Below are 23545 nucleotides of genomic sequence, written 5' to 3' on the forward strand. Positions count from 1 at the left end.
CATATTCAGAGACGGTCGAGGTAAATTACTGCTTTCCTCGAATATATCGGGCTTTCCTCTCTTCGTACGCCCAGCAGGAGCAGCACGACTGCTTTAATTGGATCCGCGGCCATTCAAGTCGCGCCCTCGCGTTCGAGTATCGTCGATAATTATCCTTTTAATCTTGTCTCGCAGTGAATCGAAATTATGCGCGATTAATATAAAATTGTATGTACACGAGCGTATGTACGAATACAAACAAATATTATGTAGTTCTATACGTATAGCTACGTGTATATATTTTTCTTTTATCATACTATACATTACACATACGCAAATACACATACGCGCATAGTAGAAATATATATTATATATAGTGCGAAACGCGCCAGCTATCCAACGGAGGCACGTTTAATAACGAGCACTTGTTGCAAACTGGTTTCGTTTTAGAATTCGAGCGGACACATTACCCGGACGTGTTTGCACGGGAGCGTCTCGCTGAGAAGATTGGATTGCCTGAGGCACGTATCCAGGTGAGTGTGAATGTGCGAATGCGGCGTGTGCTTCCTCTTTCTCGTTCGCTCCACCCACCGCCCTTTTTCTCCCTTCCCCTTTTTATCCTTTCTTTCCTTCTTCTTCCTTCTCTGTCGCTCTTTTCTCTTTTCCTCTTCTTTTTTCTACATCTTACTCTTTTCTTCGTTACACGTGCAGCACGTTCTCTTTCACTCGTTCCAATTTCTTTTCTCTTTCTTTTTCACCGCGTCTCGTCCTCCTTGTCGATCCTCTTCCACCATTCTTGAGGTTAGACGACGCGACGTCTTCTCCTCGTCTACACAGCTGTGAGCGAAGAAGAGGGCGGCTGTTAAGTGCGACGATGCCCTTTCATTAAACGCGTGACCGCCAACGCGCGGGGACGTTAAACACCTCCGACGACGAATCTGCGAGACCACCCGGGGGATTTCGTCTTTATGCCCGTGTCTTCCTCTCAGACCCTTTTCGCCGTGTGTCTTAACGCTATTCGACTTTTCTTGTTTCATCGTCTGTGTATTAAGTTTCTTAAAAATCCAAAGTGAACCGCGAGAAGTTTTTCTTCGATGCATTCTTGAAAAAGTAGCCGTGGAAGCTGTGGGTAAAGCAATTTTAGGTAGCGTATTTTATTAATAATAATTTTCTCTTGGAACTTTTATATGTTTTATTAATTCTCCTCGGCTTTGGATAGATTGGAGCAAACGTTTTTAAAATGCCGGATATACAATTTATAGAAACCTTGGTTTTTGGAAATTAGGACGAAAGCTGTGAAACTTACTCCTTGTGGTCAGATTTCTCACAATCAATGGTTAACTGTATATGACGAGTGATTATCGTGAACTCGTAATTTAAACGATGAATTTCGTGAAATTTACTCGTGATCCTCTCTTTACGATTTATAGTTGGCTACACTTAACGTGTGACTATTACGAACAATCATAATCCATCATTATAGCAACACTCCGACATACCATTTATCCATAAATTCGATACGCCCGTAGTATTCGCTGTTAATATTCAAATATCAAAGACAACGTATCGTTCAAGCAGACGCAAGAAATCCCGTAAAGAAAGGAATCGTGCAAAATCTTTGTTTCCCTTAAAGACAAAGGTCCAGCGTTATCTGCGTGCCATTCATAATTCGCGTATCGAGATGTAAATCGTGCAGGCATACACAAGACACACATAGCAGGTAGAGAAATGATGCGAGACAGAGAGCGAGCGCGAGAGAGTGTGTCGTAATTAATTAATATAACATCGTTGCTCGAGTCATGGGGTGACGCACGGTTATACGAGCTAATATGTACGCAGCCTTATCGAACATTGTTTGGCCGCGCCGTGCCTCTGGCTCGGCCTGTGTTCGACCCTCTTGCTATCCGGCCGGCCTCCCTCACCTGGCCCGACGATAGGGGGTGGTGAAGTGGCCGGCGGGCTTTCGCGTCGGTGGTAGTAACCGGGCGCTGAGCGTTATGTGGACGTACAAACAGTGCAAGACCATGTTGACGCATGTTTTCAAGCCTCGTTGGCTGGTATTGATCTTGCTAAGTGCAGGAAACCGGGAGTGCCGGTGCGAGAGGCAAAGGCAGAGCGAAAGAGAGGGATAAAGAGGTGAGGGAAGGAAGGGTAGAGCAGGAGAGAAAGAAGGGTAGAGATAAATGGAAAGAGAAAGAGGGTGAAAGGGGACTAAAAGGAACGATTGAACCAGCAGCGCGGAGTCGAACGTCGTTGGATGGACGAACAAACGGTGGAACGAGGAGAACGGATGGACGACGACGAAGGTAGAGAGCAACGTGCAGAGGAGAGAAAGCAAAAGCGTGGCATTGGCCAGGACACGGCGTGGTGGACTCGCCGACACGGCCGTGTGCCACGGATACGAAACGCCACGCCGCACGCGGCATATCCCGAGCAAGCCGTGAGGGATCCGGCACAGACGGCCTAAGAGGGTTCGAACGCAACCATGGCAACGTCGCGTCCCCAGGGAGGTTGCCCTCTGATTGGTTGTTCCTCGCTTTTCCACCTATACCTTGGATACTCGCACGAGTTTCGCCACGCCGCGCCGCGCAACACCGCCGCCACTGCCCGATTATCATCTATGGCGCTGGCCAGAGAGCGGAGAATCCCTCGTGTGAAGCCGCGATGGCCGAAGTCCCTCGATCATCACGGTCAACCTTGGCATTTGCCTTTTAAGAGAAAACGAAGACGATCGAAAGAAGTGGAGAAGAATCTTCGCTCGCTTCTTGATGGATGCTCGCGAATATGTGTCATAGTAGTGGATGGTAGTTGGGAAAAATTATTTCGTGATATTTTTTCTCCCTGTTATGGGATTTTCAGTTTCTTTGGGTCACGGGATCTAAAGAGGTTACGAAGTCTTTTCTGCAAGGTTGTCATGGTTATCTTCGTAGAATTAGAATGACTCCTATACGTAGAAAATGTTATTACAGAGGAGTTGTAGACTTATTTACTTCGATATAACTATGTGGTAATTTTCTATTGTAATCGTCGTAATATATCGATGGATAAAATTTGATATATCAAAGGAAATGACCATTCTATTAAGAATGTCTTTTTATGCGTCATTTGACTAATTGGAAATTCCGATCCGAGAAAGGTTGGAAAATAGTGGTATAATTTGGTCCTGGTTATGATATAGTTTCGAGGAATATGAACCGAGTCCAACGAATATCCTCTTTTGCCGTTTAGTTAACTAATTCTAGAGGATTCTTCTTGAATCGTACAGTTCCAAAAACTTTCGTCGACTTGGTTGAGGAACCTTTCGATAGAGGTATCCTTTCCTCTTGTAGTTGATCAAGAAAGTAATAGGAGTTGAGTCTAAGTTTCTTCTTTCTTTAGTTAAAAAAAATGTAAAAGTAATTTCTTAAAAATTTCGTTTTAAAGGTCTTTGAAACTTCCGTAGAAGTACAACTTTCTTTAGAAGTACAACTTCTCTTAGCTGATCGATAATTTCGTATAAAGTGTGAAAATCTTTTTTCTCATTTGGTCGATTTTAAATTATAAAGTCACCTCTGTCGAAAATTTTTTAAAGTTTCTCTCAAGAAATATTTCGAAAAAGTCATCTCTTGTAGTAGATCGATAAAGTTTCAGATATTTAATCGATTGTTTTCGTTCTGCTCCAAAGATACTCGAGCGAATATCTTTTCGTGTTGTTTGGAGTTAAATGGAAAAAGTATCTTCTCGGTCGGTGTTTTAATTCTAATCCATTCAACGGCGATTGTAGCTAGAACAAATAGTGACAAAAGATACATGGAACGAATCCTTGAAACTGAAGTTGGAATTAATTTCGTTTGATTGAAAAGAACTTGCAAATGAAATGTTACGTCAACGCAATATTGATCCATATCGGATTAAGAAAATTCCACATAAAATAAGTGTACCCAAATTTTCTTTATTTCTTTCTGTGATACTCAATCGAAAAAAGACATTCTGCTTCCTAAAGAAAAAGGAAAAGAAAAAAGAAAAAAAAATTGCAAGCGAAAAATACGTAAGAAATATTAACACAGCAGGAAAAGCTCTTACAATCCTATCGCTAGATACATGAAACTTTATGGAGCAGCATCGTGCGTACATGAAGAACCAGCCAAAATTTCACGAAACGATCTTAAAATTCGCGTGCGACGCCATCTTCTAAACATTGCCAATCAAAGTAGAAGGTCTGCCACGAGGGACGGGAGCGATGTACCCGGTTCGTGGAATTCCGAATGGATCGATTCAAACGAGTTTTCGGGACGCGGTAGGACGAGTTTACGAGGAACGACGGTATTGGGCGAAAGGAGTCCGCTGCGGGCGAATGGTGGATATTTGCCGGTGGCCCGCTAGAACACGATTTGCCACGTCGCTGCCGCCACGAAATTTATTCTTTTTTACTTTTTCTCTCCTCTTTTTTCTGTTTTTTATTTCGTTCAATCGAGGGCCGCCGGGTGTGCAGGATCACGTTTTTCGCGGCGGACGAAATGAATTTTGAATTTTCTCGCTGCCTATTGAAATAATATGGGGAGAGAAGAAAATATTTGGTTACCCTCGGTGGCCATTTTAGGCACCAAGATTATTCCGTTTTATTTCTGATGCTTATTAAATACGATATTATAGAATTTCCCGCTTTGGAAAATTTTTTCCTATCCAAATATATTATTATCCGAGCTTGGTTATATTAGCGTTAAATCAAGTTATAGGTAATGGCGTCAAAAAAGAAATTATGTGAATTATAGCGATTAATCGGGAGATGCTTTAGAAATTAGGAAACGACGAGAGTATTACAAAAATGACAAGATGTTAAAAATAGTTACATAGTCTCGTTTCGAAGAATTTCTAATATTAGAGAGAAAGAAGGACTTGCAAGACTTTTCACTTACAAAACTGTCCATTACGTGAAACACTTCAATATCGAGGTAAATCATTGATCCTCCTCCCATGGCTTCTCTCTTTACTGTTTATTTTATTTTCCATCAATAGCTCGAATGAATACGTACAAATTAGCGTCAGAATCATGGGTTGGCGACGGGGTGGACGGGAGTTGAAACGCGGGGGTGGAAGAGGAGAAAAAATAATAACGCCCCTTGCCGGGTCTGGCTTATTGTTAGCGTTCTCGGTGGCGCATGATAATTGAGAAAGTTGCGCTCATTGTTGGCAATCGAATTTTTATATCGTTATTCTCATTATCGCGCGAACGTTTAAGCGGCTGTTCGCGAACGGAACAGCCGACGTAGCAATTGTCAGCTATTAATAAAAGCGCGCGCCTCTTCATTGCTAGTGGAAAGAAGAGAAAGAGCATGTTCGTTGCGTTTTTTTCCTCCGTTTGCAAATGAGCCGAGCAATCGAGTCGTTTCATAATTTAACAATTCCGGCTTGATTCCATTTTCTCTCCCTTTTATCCTCCTTTCTTTTTTTTATTTTTCTATATAATTTCTACCTTTTTGTTTTATTTCGTTCTATTTATTTACTTATTTCCTTTGTTTGTTTGGTATAAACGCGATTATAGAGTAAATATTTTGTTTGTTATACACGAGAGGATGATACGGGACATTTAGAGGGAAGAAATTACGATGTAATCCGGAGCGTGTTTGTGCTACGAGTGATTGGAGGGTAGCAGGAAGGGAAATCGACATATCGTAGGGAAAGGGAATCCTCTTATCGCGACGAGGTATCTTCGAAATCAGGAAATCCGTGGAAGCGCAACAAAGAACTTAAGCTCCGATTTGTTGCTCGAGATTACTTGTTATTACGACCATCTTCCGCGATGCTCGCGCGAGAGATCTTTGCTAGAAAATTATCGTCGGTGGCCATCGCGATTTGGACAATATCGCAGAAACCAAACTCATCAACTGCGTCTTTCGTAAATTTCTTCGTTTCATTATCTAGATAGACAATTACTGTATAGTTCGTAAGGAACATATGATTCGCTTCCATACTTTCCATGATTTGTTTCCAATCTTATCGTTGACACTGTCGAACTAAATTATCAAATCGGATAAAATGGTTTCAGATTCTTTGCCTTTACAACGAACTAAAAATTTATAGAGATCGTTGACAAAATTGACGTTTTCTTTCATTAAGATCGAAATACTTACGTACTTTTCTTGTTTATGTTATATAGCTTTATCGTAATTTTCTATGTACGTATAATATATATTTGACTATAAATTATTAAGTATTACCCTATTTTGAATTTCTTTCTGTATCTATGTTTTATTTATTTCAGTCTGATTGCGTAGAAATTGGATTTGCTTTTACATAAATTACAAACATAGATCATAACTGGAACACAAGAGATATGAAACACAAACTTATAAATAACTACGATAACATAAAAATATCCCGATTCTTTCGTTATCTCTCTTCTATCTTTAAATATTTTAGATAAACATTCTCCTCGTCGTATCATCATCTATTCTGCCATCCATTACCTATCCGTTGTTGTTTACTTTTTATTTTCCAATAATTGCACTTCCCTTCACCCTTGTCGATTTCTTTCCATAAAATCATTTCTTTCAAACCTTATCCAACTAATGCTGCTTATTCGATTGTGAAGTAACAAGTACAATATGAAATTTACGAGTTCTGTTTCATAATCTGCGGAGAATATATTATACAACTTAGAGAAGATTGTTGATGTTAGCAAATGTGTATGGAAAACGAGTCGTTTAACCGTTTGTTGGCAATGAGAAGCTGAACTTTGCGATTGGCCCGAATCCTCGGTAACGTTTCCTCGTATTTCTCGAATGAACAGCTTATTAAACGTGCGGCTTGGCTTAGCTGAGAGTTGTACGTCTTGAAATAACCAGCATTCAGTTAAACGCGGAATATTTGTGAACAAATTTAACCAAAAGTCACGAATCTTTTGATCTTTCACTCAGTTTTCGATTTTGAATATTCAGAGCGTAACTAGGTACGACTCTATAATTCATCCAGAAAACGTAATTTAGATGAAATTTTGTTACGCGAAAGGAGTCGGATACTGTAGAACGTTCGAAATTAATTTAAATCGCTCAAAGAGAGGTTTCTCTGTGTGTCGAAATTGAATTGAAAGAATCGAATATTGTAGAATGTTTCAAGGTAATTTGTATTACTGTACGACGATTAAAATATTCTGCTGAAATTTAGGAAGGAAACAGAGTATTGGTATTTCAGAAATCGCATTCTGTAAAACTTCTCCCTTAAAAATCAAACGGTGCAAAAATCCGAAAGAAACTCACTGCATTTTCAGAGGAATTTTTAATATAAGCCATCGAATATAATCAATCCACGTGTATCTTTTATCCACAATTTGTCTGACTTTCTCCCGATACAAATTTCCTATTTTACTCATCGTCGGTTCCGTGTAATAGTAAAAGCGCGTCGGATAGGTCGTAAGGGAAAGAAACAGTGGGAAACGATGCGAGACAGCGAGACGTACGAGCATAGACGTACACACCACTGAGAACACACAGTAACTCAATTTTCCATCCGACAACTGCTCAATCGCAATTAACAAACTGCGGCAGAGTCTCGTGCAAACTCGACTGCGTGAGCTTACCCGGGGTTGGCGGGCAGAAGGGGGGAGAGGTTGGAAAAAGGTATCTAGATTTTACGGCTGTCGGATGGCTGGACAAGGAGAATAGGTCGAGAGATAGAATACAAACAGGAAGGGGTAGAGAAGGTTCGATAGAGGTAGATGGAAGCGAGGAACGAACGAGAAAGAAAGAGAGGAAAGAAGAGAGGGTGTGTAGAGACGATGGATGATGGAGGGAACGACGAAGAACGAGAAGAGAGAAATGTGGATGGTTAGAGGGATGAAAGAACGAGACACGGAGAGGATAAGTGTGGAAAAAAGTAGAATGCGAGGTGGCGAGAGAATGCGAGGATGGATGCGAGGATGAATAGGTGCGGATAATGCGAACACATCGCGCGGAGTGACGCCCTTATCGTGACAAAAGCACCGTCATTGCGTCGGTTGCAGGTGTGGTTCAGTAATCGCAGGGCGAAGTGGCGTCGAGAGGAGAAATTACGGAACCAAAGGAGAGCAGCCGTCGATCAGGTAGTCGGCGGAGGCAGCAGCGGGGGTGGTAGCAGCACCGCGCCCCCAGCTGCGACCCCTGCCACGCCACGGTTACCCTTAAACGCCGGATTCAACGCCATGTACTCGTCGATACCACAGCCGATCGCTACGATGCCTGACACTTACAGGTAATCATTCTGTCACCGTCTCTTTCGCTTTTGTTTCGCCAACCTACGTGTATGGTATAGTTGTACAGGGGTGCAAAGACTTTGTGTATTGTAAGAGCGTATGGATCGAGCTCTCTCTTCGAGGTTGAATACGATGTTTGTTACGGGACGGTGAAAGGATTATAAGTGGAACGATTTCCTAGAGTTAGAGCAATCAATTTAGGAGTCGAGGAGGTTCGTAGCTTTTCTTATAATTGTTGTTTATTTATTGTTACAGTCAGAGTTTCTTTACGAAAGTTTTCTAAATATAGGCAAAGACATTTTATCAGTTTATCGAGTTAAATAATCAACACTGGTTACTTTTTAATTATTGTTTGTTAAAAATTAAGGACTCTTTATGAGGATTTCTTGAAGTATGTCGGGAGACTTTTTATTAGTTTATGGGACCATGTATTTCGAAGAATTTAATGTATTTTTCTATAGCGATTCATTTTTTGAAAAAAGCCTGTGTTATGGAAGTTTCATTTAACAACTCGCAGTATTAATAAATGTTTTTTTTTTATTTACGTATTCGCAGGTTTTTTTACGAGTATAGCTCGTTCTTTTACGTTTCATTTGTAAACCGTGGTAGACTAATAATAGTATGGTAACTGCGATCCGTTGTTTACAGATTTGGCAATTGTACTACGCTTTAATCGGTGTTGCATTGTTGCAGAGATTACAGATATCGGTAGCGTCGAGTTTAAATTTCCCAAACAATCCTCAAATACCTTGTATTTTTCACGTTCAACATTTCACGATTCATTGAAAATCGCGCTGTGTACATAAATATCTGACCTTGTCAAAATTTAATCTTCCTAAAAGCTTATCTTCGAATGTCATTTCCAAAAACAAAAACATCATAATCCAGGCGCTGGCGGCTCTTTGATATCGAATATTTGTCGAAACAAATTAAATTCTGCAAATATCGAGTTCAACTTGCTACATTGTATATTCATTAAATTACCGTAACAAATATCGTGTACCGTATAAAATTCGCATACAATCGTTACACGAAAGTTGCCAAAAAGTTCGCTATTTTTAACCTTCCACGCGATTCAAAGCAAATCGAAATTCGTCTCGGCAAGAATGAGAATAAAAGCTCGACGTTAGCCCCTAAATCCTCGAAGCTTACCCTCTATATAAGTTTAACACACGTTTTGCCAATAATTAGACCTGATAGATTCTTATATATTTATGACGAATTTAGAGTTACAAAAATTTCCCAAATGCACGTAAATCGTAAAACCGTATAAAACATATCGAAAAATACCCGTCGTTGCAAGCAGGCGAAACAAATTACTATTCCACCTCTTCGTGTCTACAAAACTATAAATTTGCCTGAACGTCCACAGCTTATTAATAACGAAAGCTACTCGACCTATTCGCTAGAAACGACGTTCAGACAAATCGAACATGTTGGTTATTTTGATCTGACGCGGATCTCGTTCCTCTGTTGGCAGCTCGATGTCGAGCAGCTTGGGCGGGTCAATGGGTGGAAGCTGTCTTCAGCAGCGCGCCGAGGGATATCCGGCGTACGTGTTCCACGAGCCTCTTCACTCTCTGACGCAGTCTTACTCCCACGCACACAGCACTGCTGCGCACTCGCAACCCCATCGTGGTATACCGACCTCTCATGGTGGAACCCCCACCACGCCAGGAGGACAGCCTGCAGGACCAGGTGGTGCACCCTACCAGCCGACGACCTCGACCGCGACTGGTGAGTTTCCGCTTTAAAGGATTGTTTGTTTGTTCTTGTTCAATCTTCAAGGCCATCCTCCGGTATCCGCTTCGTCTCCACCACGGCATTTAAACGCTGATCAAGGTCGCCACCGATCGTATACATAGGACTCCGGTTAGTCGCCTCTTTTCTAGGTTGTATGCTACCTTGAAACGATCGTTCGACTGGATGAATGCAGATCGTGCGAATGAAAGGTGTATTTTATTGTTGGTCCGATGGGGTGTTGGCTATTTAACTATGGCTATTGATAATACGTACCACGATGATACGATAGGTGAGTGTTGATCGTTGCAGTGTTTAAGTATTAAATTAGCAGATTATCGCTAAATTTTGCAAAGTTTCTGAAGTTTGCAAAGTTTGTACATTTGTGCCGCTCACAGGTCAAGGTGAAGTTTAACTTCATTTTTCGAAACTTTTAACATTTTTTGTCAAAGTATTTCACCGATGTTTATCTCGCGTAATTTCGACAATTTCCTCTGCTTTTCGTTTTGTGCAACTAACCGATTTTTACAGATAAATGGCTTATTTAATTCGTAGTTAACATAGCGACTGTTATATCTTACTAGGTAGACAGAAATTCTCAGGAATTTGTAACAGAGATAGTGTCGTGTGTTATTCACGCTTGGTAGTCACTGGGTTCTTAATGTGTTCTTTTGTCATCGATAGTTTTAATGTCAGAAGTGGCTTGGAAGCTTCCTTTCGGAGATAGTATTTAAATTTTCGAGGCTTTTGAGAGTTTCCAAGATTCTGCGTGTTCTCTCGCGGTTGGACATATTCAAGGCGGATAGACCAAGGGAATGTTGATTTACAGGATTGCTTTGATGTTTGGTTAGAGTAATGGCGCAGATGTTATTGCTTGATGGATCTATTAAACGGTTGGAGGTTATAGTTACTGGTAAATGGTCTGTATGGTTAGACGCTATCTTGATTAATTTATAGGTAAACTGAATTGGTTGGTTAAGAACGTCAATAGCTAAATATGTATGTATCCCGTTATTAATTAATTATTTGATGATTGTACATCGTGTTTGTCTAATTTTTTTTATCTTCTTCGTACTAGGAACAAAGCATATGACTTTTGAACATTTCTTTTCTGTTAGAATTTAATCTTGAAGTTAAGATTAATAATCTTTGGAAGACACAATGTTTGTGTTGAAATAATATTCAGTGATGTTTATTAAACAGAACTACAGAACCTGATGTATATAAGCGAGTGATATAATTAACAACGTATACAAGAATTGTTGATTGTTGGCCAGTTACCCTCAGATTAGACTTAGGTAGTAACCAATGATCCCTTAAATACTTTGAACCCCACTCTCTATACAGTAATGAGTATGACCTGTGTAAGTGTCCTGTTCAAATGCCTGTGTGGGTGCCTGTGTAAGGGTGCTTATGTCTATGTGTGAAATATCGTTGTATTCCAACATTTTCAATTTTCTTTCGCACCCTATAAACGATATTAATTTCCAAGGTAAACTTAACAAAACCAATTTGTCACTCTACTTGTCAATTTGCGTAATTAATCGATATACGTGTACAGTTTCTTATTGATTCAAAAACGCCCACACGCGGGAACTCGAACAACATTTAACGAAGAACGATGTACCAGGCATTTCACTTTCCACGAGGAAAACTCCGCAGGAAGAAAAATTTCCCATTTACAAACACATTTGAAGATCGCTCGTTTCGTTCATTCGAGCTTTCGAGTTCGATGGCGGATAAAGATGTGGTCGAAACGGAAGTGGCTGCAGCAAGGCTCGATGGGGAGGAAAAAATTGCGATTCGCGTCGCGTGTTCGCGACACTCGCGAAACGTGCTCATTCTGTAACATTGAAACTGCCGGTTGATTACGTACACTCGGGAATTCCGTGCGCGCGGCTGTGGCCAAACGACGAAAAAGGATAAGCGTCTTCGCGAGAACTCTGGTTACCCGTGGCGAACGACACGAGTGGAAAATACGTTTAATGGACGCGAGGAAATTTGTTCCGCCGGAAACCGTACGATTGACGTGGAAAATGTTCAAATAAATTCTCGCACGCCTTCCTAACGAACCGTGTGTCTTCGTTGCTTCTCACTGTCGAAGATGGCTTGACCTTTTTCACGTTAAATATTTTTTGAATTGCGGGGGAAATTTATTTTACTCGATTAATTAGCGTTAACGATAGGAACACATTTTCGATGTTTCGAAAGCAGGTACACTTACGTTACATACATAGGACCAGTTATATCAGAAACCAATGCGTTTATCGTTTAATTAGTTCATGATATTGTTAAAGTATAACGTCGTGTGTAGATAACATGAAGCGTGAACTGCTTCGATATATTTTTTCGTATCATTTAATTTGCCTCAACGAACTTCTTTTTTTTCATCGTTCAAACGTCGACTAAACTACCAACCAACAATCCCTTTCACTTTGCACCTCGAATGCTTCGACAGAGAGTCTAAACTTTTAGAATAAATCAATTCAGGCTCCCAACAGAATACGAGCAAATCCGTTTAGCCAAAGTCAATGGCAAACAGAACCACCAGCCTCTGAGAAATCTTCCGAAATACATCAATGGTTCTCTAAAATCGATCAGCCAGCGTATCTTACGCGACGAGGGCAGAATAAAGTGTTTTGTCAAGGCGCGGTTAGAGAGCTACAGAACGTTGTTCCGTGCAGAGATCAAAAAATGGTTGGCTACAAGAACGTGGCTAGGACCAACTTGATACTACATCAGGTTAAAGTGTGCAGAAACCGAAACAGTGAACATTCCAAAGATGTTAAAGGTGGACGTAGCCGTAACAAAATTACGTACTAACCATCTTCTTATTTCTGAACGGTAAGCAACAGTGCCCGTAGCTCGTTTAAGCACTTGGTCGTTCGTCCACGGAATTGTAAAAGGATTTTAAAACAAATCTCGCACGGGCGCCAGCGGGCAGAATCGAAGACCGGGTATGTTCGGTGGTTTTCCAAGCGCCCATTCCATCCAACAACGTGGCTGCTGAATTTTCCATTTTCCCCGATTCTCACTTTCCCTCCGTCACCCTCTTGCCTTCTGTTTCTTTCTTCTTCGACTTGTCCCTCTTCCGCCAACGACCCTCTCTCACCCTGTTCTTTCTCGTTTAACGAAAACTGTGCGCTGAGGTTCGACCCTCCTAGCTCTCTCTCTCTCTCTGTCTCTCTTCTGTCCCTGTCTCTCTCCCTTTCTTGCTCCTTTCTCTTTCTCACCCATCTCTCTCGCTCTCTCGATGGCTCTTCCTCTCTTCAGGGTATACAGGGGGGCGAACAGAGGATGTGGATGGGTTGGGTCTCGCCTCGGCTGGGCGAGCGCTCAATAACGTGCGAACCCAAAGGGGAGGAAATACGGGGGTGCGCGGCGTACCTACAGGAATGAAGTGGAACGCCGTAGAATGGTGGAATACTGCGGAACACGCGCCGGCATTCCTCTTGTCTCCCTCCCTTCCCTAGCACCGGATTCTTCTCTTTTCCTTCGTCCCCTTTTTCTATCCGCCTCTTCCTTTCTAGCTCCCTCTTCTCCTGGTCCCTGTCGCGAACAGGTTCCCTCTGTTACTCGTTTTCTCTCGCTTCTTACGTGCGGAACGAGCCGCAACTTATCCATCATAATCGTTTTACGTGCATGAGCGCGGGGAACTTTCACCGCGTGTTTCTTCTCTCTCTCACTCTCTCTCTTGCTTTCGTTAACGTTGCTTTTGACGCGTTCCGATGTCCCATCCTTTCCATTGCTAAGCACCCTGGTTTCCGCAATGCCTCTTGACGTATCGCTTTCGCCACGATTCACGTGGAACAAGTATCGGTTTATTTTGTAGCTGGCTCGTTCGTAAGTAGAGCGAAGAGCGTTTTTAGGTAATTGTTAAGGGTGCAGTTATCGAAGTCAGAATGATCGGTTTGTAATTTTTGTACAGATAGTTTGCACGTAGAATGTTTCTACCATAAGCGTTGAAATACTCTTGTGAGCTACTGTATGTGTCTATAATATCTCATTTTGCGATTCGCAAATCTAAAGACTCAAATCTTCGATTTTTTCTTCAGATCTTTGCTTTAGCTCAAAGGTTCAAAAGCTAAACCGATCAACGCCATAGATAGTATCGTAAACAAATATGACATCGATTTAAACGTACCTTAAAACATACATTATTTATGTCGGTCTCTTCCAATAATCCGCTTACGAAGCCGAGTGTTTCTTAAGAATTGAACGATAACAGTGAACATGCGTGAACAAAATTAAAAATGCCACAAGAAGCGGAGTTGATCAACTTGCCTCCTATGAAGTTCCATTGTAAATGTCACGTCCGCTGTTCCACCAAGAATCTTGTCCACGTCATACCTATTCCTGCACACAATCACAGAGGAAAACTCGATCGATCGTTTAATCGGAAAACAAACAATCGTATTGCAGGTGTGATATCGGCTGGCGTCTCAGTTCCCGTGCAGATCCCGTCTCAAACACCAGACCTGACCGGCAACTATTGGCCGAGGCTCCAGTGATCCCAGCTCTTCGGGTTCCCGCCCGCGAGCTTGCTCGTCGGCCAGGAGAGCCCGCCGCCACCGACAGCCACCCCTGGTGCAGTGTCCCGGCCGCTGCTCGCTTCCCTCGGGATACCGACGCAGCCAGCGCAGCATCAACCTTCGAACACACCGGCTACCACTCCCGTGCACACCTCCGACACCAGTGAGTGAACCAACCGATCAATCTCTTCGGACGCTCTCTTGCAGAGATGGTCGCGCGCGCGATACTCGATCACGCGAGACGGTTCGTTGCCGTACGGCGAATCGCCGACCTCGATCACTGCGTTCATCGCGATCGCGTCATGATGGCGCGCGATGACATTCGAACGAGATAATCGACGACGCTTGTTCAGCGTCGCTTCGAACACACGTGGATTGTGACTTTGCAAGTTTAGAGGGTCAGCAGTGTTCCTAGATGGATCTTTTTCTTTTTTGTTTTTAAATTAATATCAAAGTAACTTTTTTTCATACGTTATGATTTTATTCTTACGCATACGGCACTGCTGTGCTATTCGAATAAGATCGTTTTCTTTTTCTGGATCGATTAATGGATGTATTTACTTACTGATCGATTCTTCGCTGTTGTATGATAATGTGTTATTAAAAATATAGAGTGGAGAGTTTTTTCTTTGCTTCATATTGCAATATTTTAGGATCGTGTTTTATGTGAATTATTATGGGAATTTGTTTTCAAATTTCATATCATGAGTATGATTTTAATACAGTTTAACTGTTCTCTTTTATTTAGCCGATGTATATATTCGTTTGTTCTCTTCGTTGCAGTAAATAAACTGGCTAGGACGAGAAGTACTTGCTATATCTGTCTTACTTAATAGTTTGGGACGTATAAATACCGATTAGCAATGTTCATGTTCGATATCCTCGATGTTCGATACGATGATCTAACGTATTCGGTTTTCTATTGTTTCGAATTTAGAGGTACCGCACGTAATCTAGTTTATCGAGAGAATAAAAACAAAGAATCAACGTTTCAGCCATAATTCGTTTTCAAAGAGTTGCGTTCTCCCACTTTCTCAGAGTCACAGGGAAAGGGTTGCACGAATGAGATCAGGTAACCTGTTAAGGGACCAGCGCAACAGGAGTTGAAAAAAGGAAATAAAAGGTTAACGAGTCCGCTTTAATTCGATTAATTACCCGTTGGAAGCTTGCCAAATCTCGACAACTAGCGGACACTGCTGATCGTTACTTTGGGTCACCGAAAAAACAAGTACGCACACTCTCGTTCAGAATTTGCGATTAAATACCCTCGTAACGGAAAGAACGTGCGCGAAGCGTTCGTTGTTCCATTGAAATCGAAGAATCCTTTCAAATATCTTTCGCTATTTTAAATACGAACGATCGCAAATTCTCGCGCACTTTGCGCGTTAACCTCTCGAGTCGGCAATTACGTACGAACGTGCCAATTATTCGGTCGGTAATTAATTCGTCTAAATTCAGCAAGTTTCTTAACACTTTCGCCGACATGTAGATATTTTTGCAACGTGCTTGAAAACCCATTTCTAATTGTTGTGTAGTAATACAACGTACAATAAGTAGAGTACCGTGTTACTGAAATTATTATCTAGATCCTAGATGGTGGATATATTATGTAAATTCAGATTTCTATGAACGCAACCAAAGACGAAAAACTTATATCCAAGGAAATGTATTTTTTCACATTGTACAGATTTCTATCATATTTCAATTTTCCCATAAACATCCGCAGTATCGTATCGTATCGTACAATGTACTAAATTTCGGTATATGATTTTTATTAAGAAACGATTACAATCGTTTTGCCTGCCAAAGTGTTAACAAATACGTACAGACAAACGATAATGTATTAACAAACTGATACGTATACATCGAATTGCCATAAACGATAAAGTTATGACGACATACGCTTCTTGTACTTACGCGAAACTGATTTGAGGGGTTAAAGAACATTCATTGCGTCAGAAACTCCACGTAAGCTTAAACTTCTGTTTAAACAGGTGTTTACATGGTATGCACATTTTAGCATTGGAAAATCGCGTCGATCGTCGCGCGAACGCGATGTATCAAAGATCGAGGCAGACGCTCATCGTCCTTTCTTCGAATCGCGTTTAATCTAGTGGTCATAGACGTATACGCATGACCCGGGTCACGCAGGGTATATTATCCATCTACTCACGACAGTGTACAAATGAACGTATCGGCGTCGAACATGTTCGTTAGACGATCCAATGTACGAAATGCTACAAATATATCGTATTGCAATATACATTTAAAGCATAATATTTGAAATTTGATATACCAGCGAACGAACATCAACGAAGTAGGTTATCTAATGTATATAAATAGCCTGATGTTAATATTTTCTTCGTTGTTTATCTCGATAAATTTTCAAATTTGGAAATTTTAAGTTGAAAAATGATTTCCTTCCTTATGAACACCGTTGCCAGGAAACAGAGTGTAACACATTCGCTGCTACTGACGCATATGTTACGTCAAATAAGTTAGTAGCTGCTAATTGTTACATTTTAGTTTCCATTACAGATTTAGTTTAGTTTACACTACAGATGTTTCTTACGAAAAAGGAAAATATGAATCGAAGGGTAAACTGGCGTATTTTAGTAACAGCGAATGTAACGATCGATAGCGACAGTTTCCTTAATTTTATGCGGACTGTGAACTTAAAACGATTGAAAAGCCGGAATCTTTGACGAAAGTTCAAACTATTAATCCGAATTAGATATAGACCAGTGAAGTGGAAGCAATTTGAAAGTAAAAATCCTTTAAAAATCTGTCGTTCTTTCAGAAATCTAGATATCTGGAAATATCTAACAAATCCGAATAGAATCTATGATATTTCGAAATTAAATAAAATATCCTTATTTCAGCTATTCTCGAAAAAGTATATCTTTTTACTCGTAGCATGAAAATAATTTCAAACTTCCATTTGTGTATTGTTATCGCTGACGGACGTTCTTATATCTCTCGATCGATGACTGGCAAGATTCGTTTATCGAATTTTTCACGCGTGGCTGTGGTACGCATGACAGCCGAGCGATTCGCGTGGAAATTTCGAGGGATTCGAAGACAGAGGGAGGAAGGGCGGGCATCCGCTGCAAATATTCTCGCGAGACTTTAGGGTGGCTCTGGCCAAGCTGGCTGCCTTTGTAAGGGTGGGAGCCGCGGGGATTGATAGCTACCTCGAGGGTGGCTTTTTTCGCCAGCCGGCCATCACGCTTGCTCGCAGATATGGCGTCGGCTGACAACCTTCCACCAGCCAGAAACTTGCTTCGGAAAAGCGACTGCTTACAAGATCGAACTTTCCTCGTCGAGTGGAAAATCGTAGAGAAGTTCCGCGAAAGTCGTAGAGAACATTTTTGTAGCGATAAAGATTTTTGTTCATCGAGAACGATAAAGAAATTGATTTCTCTTTGTTTCTTTTTTTTTCTTTTTTCTAAGAAATGTTTCATTTCTATCGTTGGATTTGCATCGCGACACGTTATGTTTTTGACAGTGTAACATGTTTTAAAGCTTTCGATACTTATTTAAGAAATTAATCGTTAATCAGTTTTGGTCATTCATCGAATCAATTTTTTAACCATAGCTAACGCTATAAACGACAAAATGTAACGAAATAAAAATCAGTATTTTTTTACGTTTGAAAAAATATTCATTGTATCTTGCACCCTTGCATGACCAGCAATCTTTGTAGATACTTTTCTAACAAGATTCGAAAAGTGTGTAACTCTTTTGTTGTGTAACTTCCCTTAGAACCTATGGACGGGATATCCCGCAAGGTGATGTTTAAAAATTTGGTTTATGCCAAAAGTTTATTCCAAAAAGTTGTAAACGGCGGAAATAAACACTCGTGATATCTCACCCAAAGCGTCGTAAAGGGCTTAACGACGTTAACTATAATTAAACGTTGGATATGTATTCTCACATATTTTTAAAACAAAAAAGGAAATCTTTTATTGTTTTATAGAGTACAAATTAAATTTGTATTTGTTTCGAGAGTACCATACGATATTTTTGTTCTTTCATATTTTATTTTAAATATTTTGACGTTAATACTTAACAAATAAAATGTTACTCTTAAGTGTTAAAAAATAGATACGCGAAATACTCGTTCGAAAACATCGAACGACGACGTCGCATCGCGAATTATCTCGATCGTAAGTGCAACTACTTTTAAATTAAGCGATTAAAGAATCGTCTTTACGATAATTATCATCGTCTAAGATAAAATTTCCAAATCACGTTCGCTATAATCTAAATAATAACTCTGCAAAAGATTCGTAAATTGCCAAACGACGCTCAGTCGCGATGGATCGTCTCACGAACCGTGTTCAGACGCAGGCGGAACGCACTTCAGCAGGATTTGCTCTAACTACGTAGGTCCTCGCGTAATCTCGTTTGAGAGACCGAGCCTCTTTCTCGCAGACTTTACGAAGGGTTCAAGGATACAGCGTTAGCTTTAGGACTCCTCCAACTAGTCGAACAAGAAAAACGTGTTTCTCAAACCGACTCCCTCTCACTCTTTTCCTCTTCTCGTGCTTCACCAAGGACACGACGATATATCTTCGTCGTGCACCGAGCACGTTCTCTATATTTCTCCCCCTGGGTACGAAAAAGGGGTGGTTCCACCCCTTGGTCCAAACTCCACGCGATTCTAGATTAAGACAATCCAATGTGTAGCTGGTAACGAAAAGAATAAAAGGAAGAAGAAGAATACGAAGAAGAAGAAGCAGAAGATGAAGAAGGAGAAATAAGAAAAAAAATAAAATAAAATAGATTTGCTCGATCGTTATCGACCGATCGCGGAACCACTCGAACAGAGAGGATACTTTAGAGTATATATATTATATACTTTGTAAACGCGGGAATCACACGTTTTCTAGAAGCACAAGTCACGCCGAGAGAACGTTTCACGAACGTGTTATCACGAACAGAAAAAAGAAAAAAGAATGAAAAGGAAGAAATACGTAGAGTTATCGAAGACGAGGAGAAACGAAGCTTCATTCGCATCGCAAGTTGAAAGAATTTCCTTTCGTAAACGAACTGTCTCTTTTCTCTCTTCTAGCTTTCTCTCCCCTTTTTTTACCGACAGTTCGATTGCCCGCGATCGAAGCAAATTCCCTCGTCGATTTTCTTGTATAAAGACGATTGTAAAATAGCATTTGTTATACTCTTCTTAGCCTGTAATGTAAATTAGACAAAAATCGTCGACACGCTGTGTATATACGTTTAGATAAGCGAAAAGACGGTCGTTTCGGTACCGTTCGATCGTATACCACTTTATAGAAATCGTACACATACACACATACACACGCTAACATAAAGAAACGGAAATCTCTTTGCCACGTGTATTCGATGTTCTCCCTTGGAAACCGGAAACGGACGATCGACCGCCTCTGTCGTTGCGAAGAGTGGAAAAATTGACGGCGGGAGTGGTCCATCGGCGTTCGAGGACGCGACCCGAGCCTACTTTTATTATTCGCTCATTGTTTTCTCGCAAATGTATACCGTTTGAGGTTGCAAAGTTGGCTAGCGGATCGAATATACGTCTGATCGATTTACATGTTATATCAAATACAATAGAACAAGCTTGAAAATAGCGCGCGTATGTGTATCTATTGTTATTGATCGAACTGCTCACATATCGATTATCCGTAGACCGCGAATATTTGTGCAAATATTATATTTTTCTCAATACCATCGAAGAGATGGAACCTTAGCAGAGATTGATGTTATCTAAATATTATGACAAGTAGAATCCGTGTGGAAGGAAATGGTATAGCGACATTATTAAATTGGTTGCGTGTTAGAATTTATTACAAAGATAAAATTCGGTTTCATATGAAAATAAGGATCTCGTGGTCTTACAGGATGGTGCAATGTTAATTGCGTATTATTTCTTCTTTTATGTATTTGTAATATATATATATATATATATATATATGACAAATATAATATATATATAATATATAATAAAATAAAATAATATAATAAAATATAATATATATATATTATATTTTATATATATATATTATATATATTATAATTATATATATTATAATATATTTATATTATATATATTATATATTTATATATATTATAATATATATTATATATATTATATTATATATTATTATTATTATTATTATATTATATATATTATATATATATATAAAATATTTCTTTCTCTGACAGTGGTATAAGATGACCAAAATTTCAGAATGAACAGTTTAGTACTACGTACCTTTAACTGTTTACACGAAACGGATATTAATAATCGTATTACGTACGAGAACATTTTTTCCAGAAATATATAAACACACCAAGTCTAGTCATTTGATATTTAACAAAGTACGTGTTATTTTACCGTGCCATTGCGCTAGCCAACTTTCCAACCACACGCACGCCAAGCCGCGTTATACGTTCTTCTCACGCTTCACATACATCGATCTTTGCATACGGAAGTCTTGGAACGGATCTCGAATCGACGCGAGACGACGCGTCACAACGAATGATACGATCGCATCGCACGAACGCTAATGTGCAAGGATTTAGGGATGAATCCGTGACGATCAGGCCTCGAGAGATCGATTCGCTACGCCGGTGGCGGTTTACTTAGACTTTGATCTACGGAAATGGTATTTTTTGATCGAAGCTTGGTTTGGAACCAAATTTGTTTTTAGAATTGGAAATTAAAATATTTGTCGAGTTACCGAAATTGATTTTCGCGATACTGCAATCTAGGTGCTTCATCGTGCTTCCTTTTTATTTTTAAAACGTTTCTTAAGTTCGAGAAAGATAGGAAAGAATTGTTTTTCCATGACTTTGCTACTAGGTAGTCAGAATGGAATTTCTTGCGACATGTGCAATACTCGATAAATTTAAGATCAGTGGTCGTTACGATCAAACTGGTTTACGCAAGATTCTTCGTTTTCAGTAATATTAGCAAATAAAGTTCTCTTTATATAATCTAGATTGCTGTCGATATCACGTCGAGAGTGCATTTCTCGCAGAGGATGCACGACTATCGTTCGACCAATCTTGACAGCCAAGATTTCTCCCGTATACTTCTCGAGAAACAGCTTCGAAACTTTCAGTCTGTCGGCTATTTCTTTTAAATAAATGCTTCGCTGTGTATGGTTTCCTTAAAAGGAAAACTGATACACTTACCACTTTTCAGATTATTGGCATCGACGAGCAAAAATTATCTTACCAAATTTAAATTTGGCTTCGCCTTCAAACACCGAATCCAACGAATTTAACTTCCACGTGACTCGTACGATAGAAAATAGAATTCTACGTAAACTTTCTCCCGCATTGTAAAACGAACGAAATCTACTAGCATAGATTAATATAATTTGTGGATATGAAAAAGAACACTTTTGCAATAAGATTCAAAGGATCAACCGGCCGCTCAAAATATTCGCAAAGATTCAAAATAACCGCGACGCGACGGCGCGAATCGAGTTCTCGGTGGCCCGAAACTTTCGGCGAAAATAAATTTCCACGGGGGGCGGTAGCACGTACGAGCCAACCATCCGTGCGGCCATCCGAAACACACGTACTTCTATACACGTACACACGTACAAAAGTGTCGCGAAAAGTGGGAAAATTACGGTACAGGGTAATTTGATATTATATGATGCACTACCTCAGAGACAAGGCTTTTTACGCGATATAAAATTTCTAATTAATCGCATTAACGGAGCGAAAAGGGATGCGAAAACGGAGGAGGACGCGCAAGCGCGACCGCGAGAACCACTCGAGATTTTTCGTCGGTGTTTTCGTCGACAGAGGTTTTCCGGTCGCGACGTCCGTTTCACGCGGCTCGAACGTGATAAAACGACCAACCACCCCTTCGTGTCTCTCGGAAAACACGCGCTTCACCCTCCGTTTTCTCCCTCTCTTACTCCGGTTGTTTCGCTTTTTTTCTCTCTTAAAAAAAAAAAGAAAAAAAAGAAAAAAGGAAAGAAAAAGAGGACTACTCGTACTTGGCTGCGTTTGTTGGTAGTCGATTGAACTTCTTCTCGGTCGCTGATTCGTACCTGATGCGAGGATTACGCGGTGTTATGTCGGCGACTTGAAACCGATTCACTTTTTCCACGTGTCTACGACTTCCGTGACATGTCTACGACTTCTTGCCAGGGTGTCGTTGAAAATATCGCGTGTTTCGTTGCAGTAACGGGACAGAATGGGCGATGAAAATAAGTATGATCGAAAGATGAATCGTCACGGTTGGGATGATCGATACCTAAAGACTTTGGCGAGATGAGAATTAAATGATAATATTAATTTCGTGACGCCCGGCATTGAGAAGAGAAAATATTGTCAGTCGAATACCGATGACGAGTAGATTATATTATTCAGCTTTGTCAACTAATCCTCGTTCGTTCTTATATCAAAGGATTGATAGAATGGAAAAGAACATTTAATTAGGAAATTTCTCGATTTTCAGAAATGACTTCTTTTTTACTTACAATTATTATAACAAGTTTATAATTGTTTCATTTACCTAAAAGGTTTCAATTCATATGCGATTCGTATTCTTACTCAGAGCCTGGCTGTCAAGACGTTAATAGCAACGGTAAATAAGAAAATACAAAAAGACCAAAGTTTCGCGATATATTTCACGAGATACTCGAATCGTGATCGGTCACGAGACTTCGCCGTTCCAAGACACTCTGGACCATGTTTTGTTCCCTTCGCCGAAGCATACTCCTCGAGCATGTGTATATGAGTGTTACGCAACAAACATCCGTTTAATTAGACTCTCCGATTCTCCAGTAAAACAGCTTTTCCTCCTCCTCCTTCTCCTGCTCGAAGAAAAAGCTTTCTGTCGAGCAACTGTCGCGTTACCGTCGAGAACGTCGTTGTCGAGTCTCTCTCTCTCTCTCTCTTTCTCTTGTTAAATAGATGACGAGCTATAAACGATTTGTCAGCAGTCAATAGGGTATAATTGAAGATATTCGCGAGTCGAAATCGTGACGACGATCGAAGGCACGAACGAAATATATTATAAATATAATAGAAATCGTGCCTCGTCTGGTAGAAAGGACATCGTTTCCCACGATTTTGA

The 23545-nt window shown here is 40.4% G+C and overlaps 1 protein-coding gene across 4 annotated transcripts in view; it reads left to right on the top strand.

Annotated features, from left to right (window-relative positions):
• Nucleotides 1-19242, top strand: part of LOC132915086 (paired box protein Pax-6) — a 52287-nt gene extending 33045 nt beyond the window's left edge. For 3 of the 4 annotated variants that reach the window (XM_060974738.1, XM_060974763.1, XM_060974753.1), the window contains 4 exons: nt 430-512; nt 7958-8184; nt 9666-9922; nt 14348-19242. In XM_060974738.1, coding sequence (XP_060830721.1) covers nt 430-512; nt 7958-8184; nt 9666-9922; nt 14348-14436 — 656 coding nt within the window. In that variant the 3' untranslated portion in view covers nt 14437-19242. The remainder of the gene's footprint in view (nt 1-429; nt 513-7957; nt 8185-9665; nt 9923-14347) is intronic. The other variant, XM_060974745.1, reaches the window with a different exon arrangement.
• The last annotated feature ends 4303 nt before the right edge of the window (nt 19243-23545 follow it).

This window comes from Bombus pascuorum, chromosome 1 (genome assembly GCF_905332965.1).
Source record: "Bombus pascuorum chromosome 1, iyBomPasc1.1, whole genome shotgun sequence".
NCBI classification, from domain to species: Eukaryota; Metazoa; Arthropoda; class Insecta; order Hymenoptera; family Apidae; genus Bombus; species Bombus pascuorum.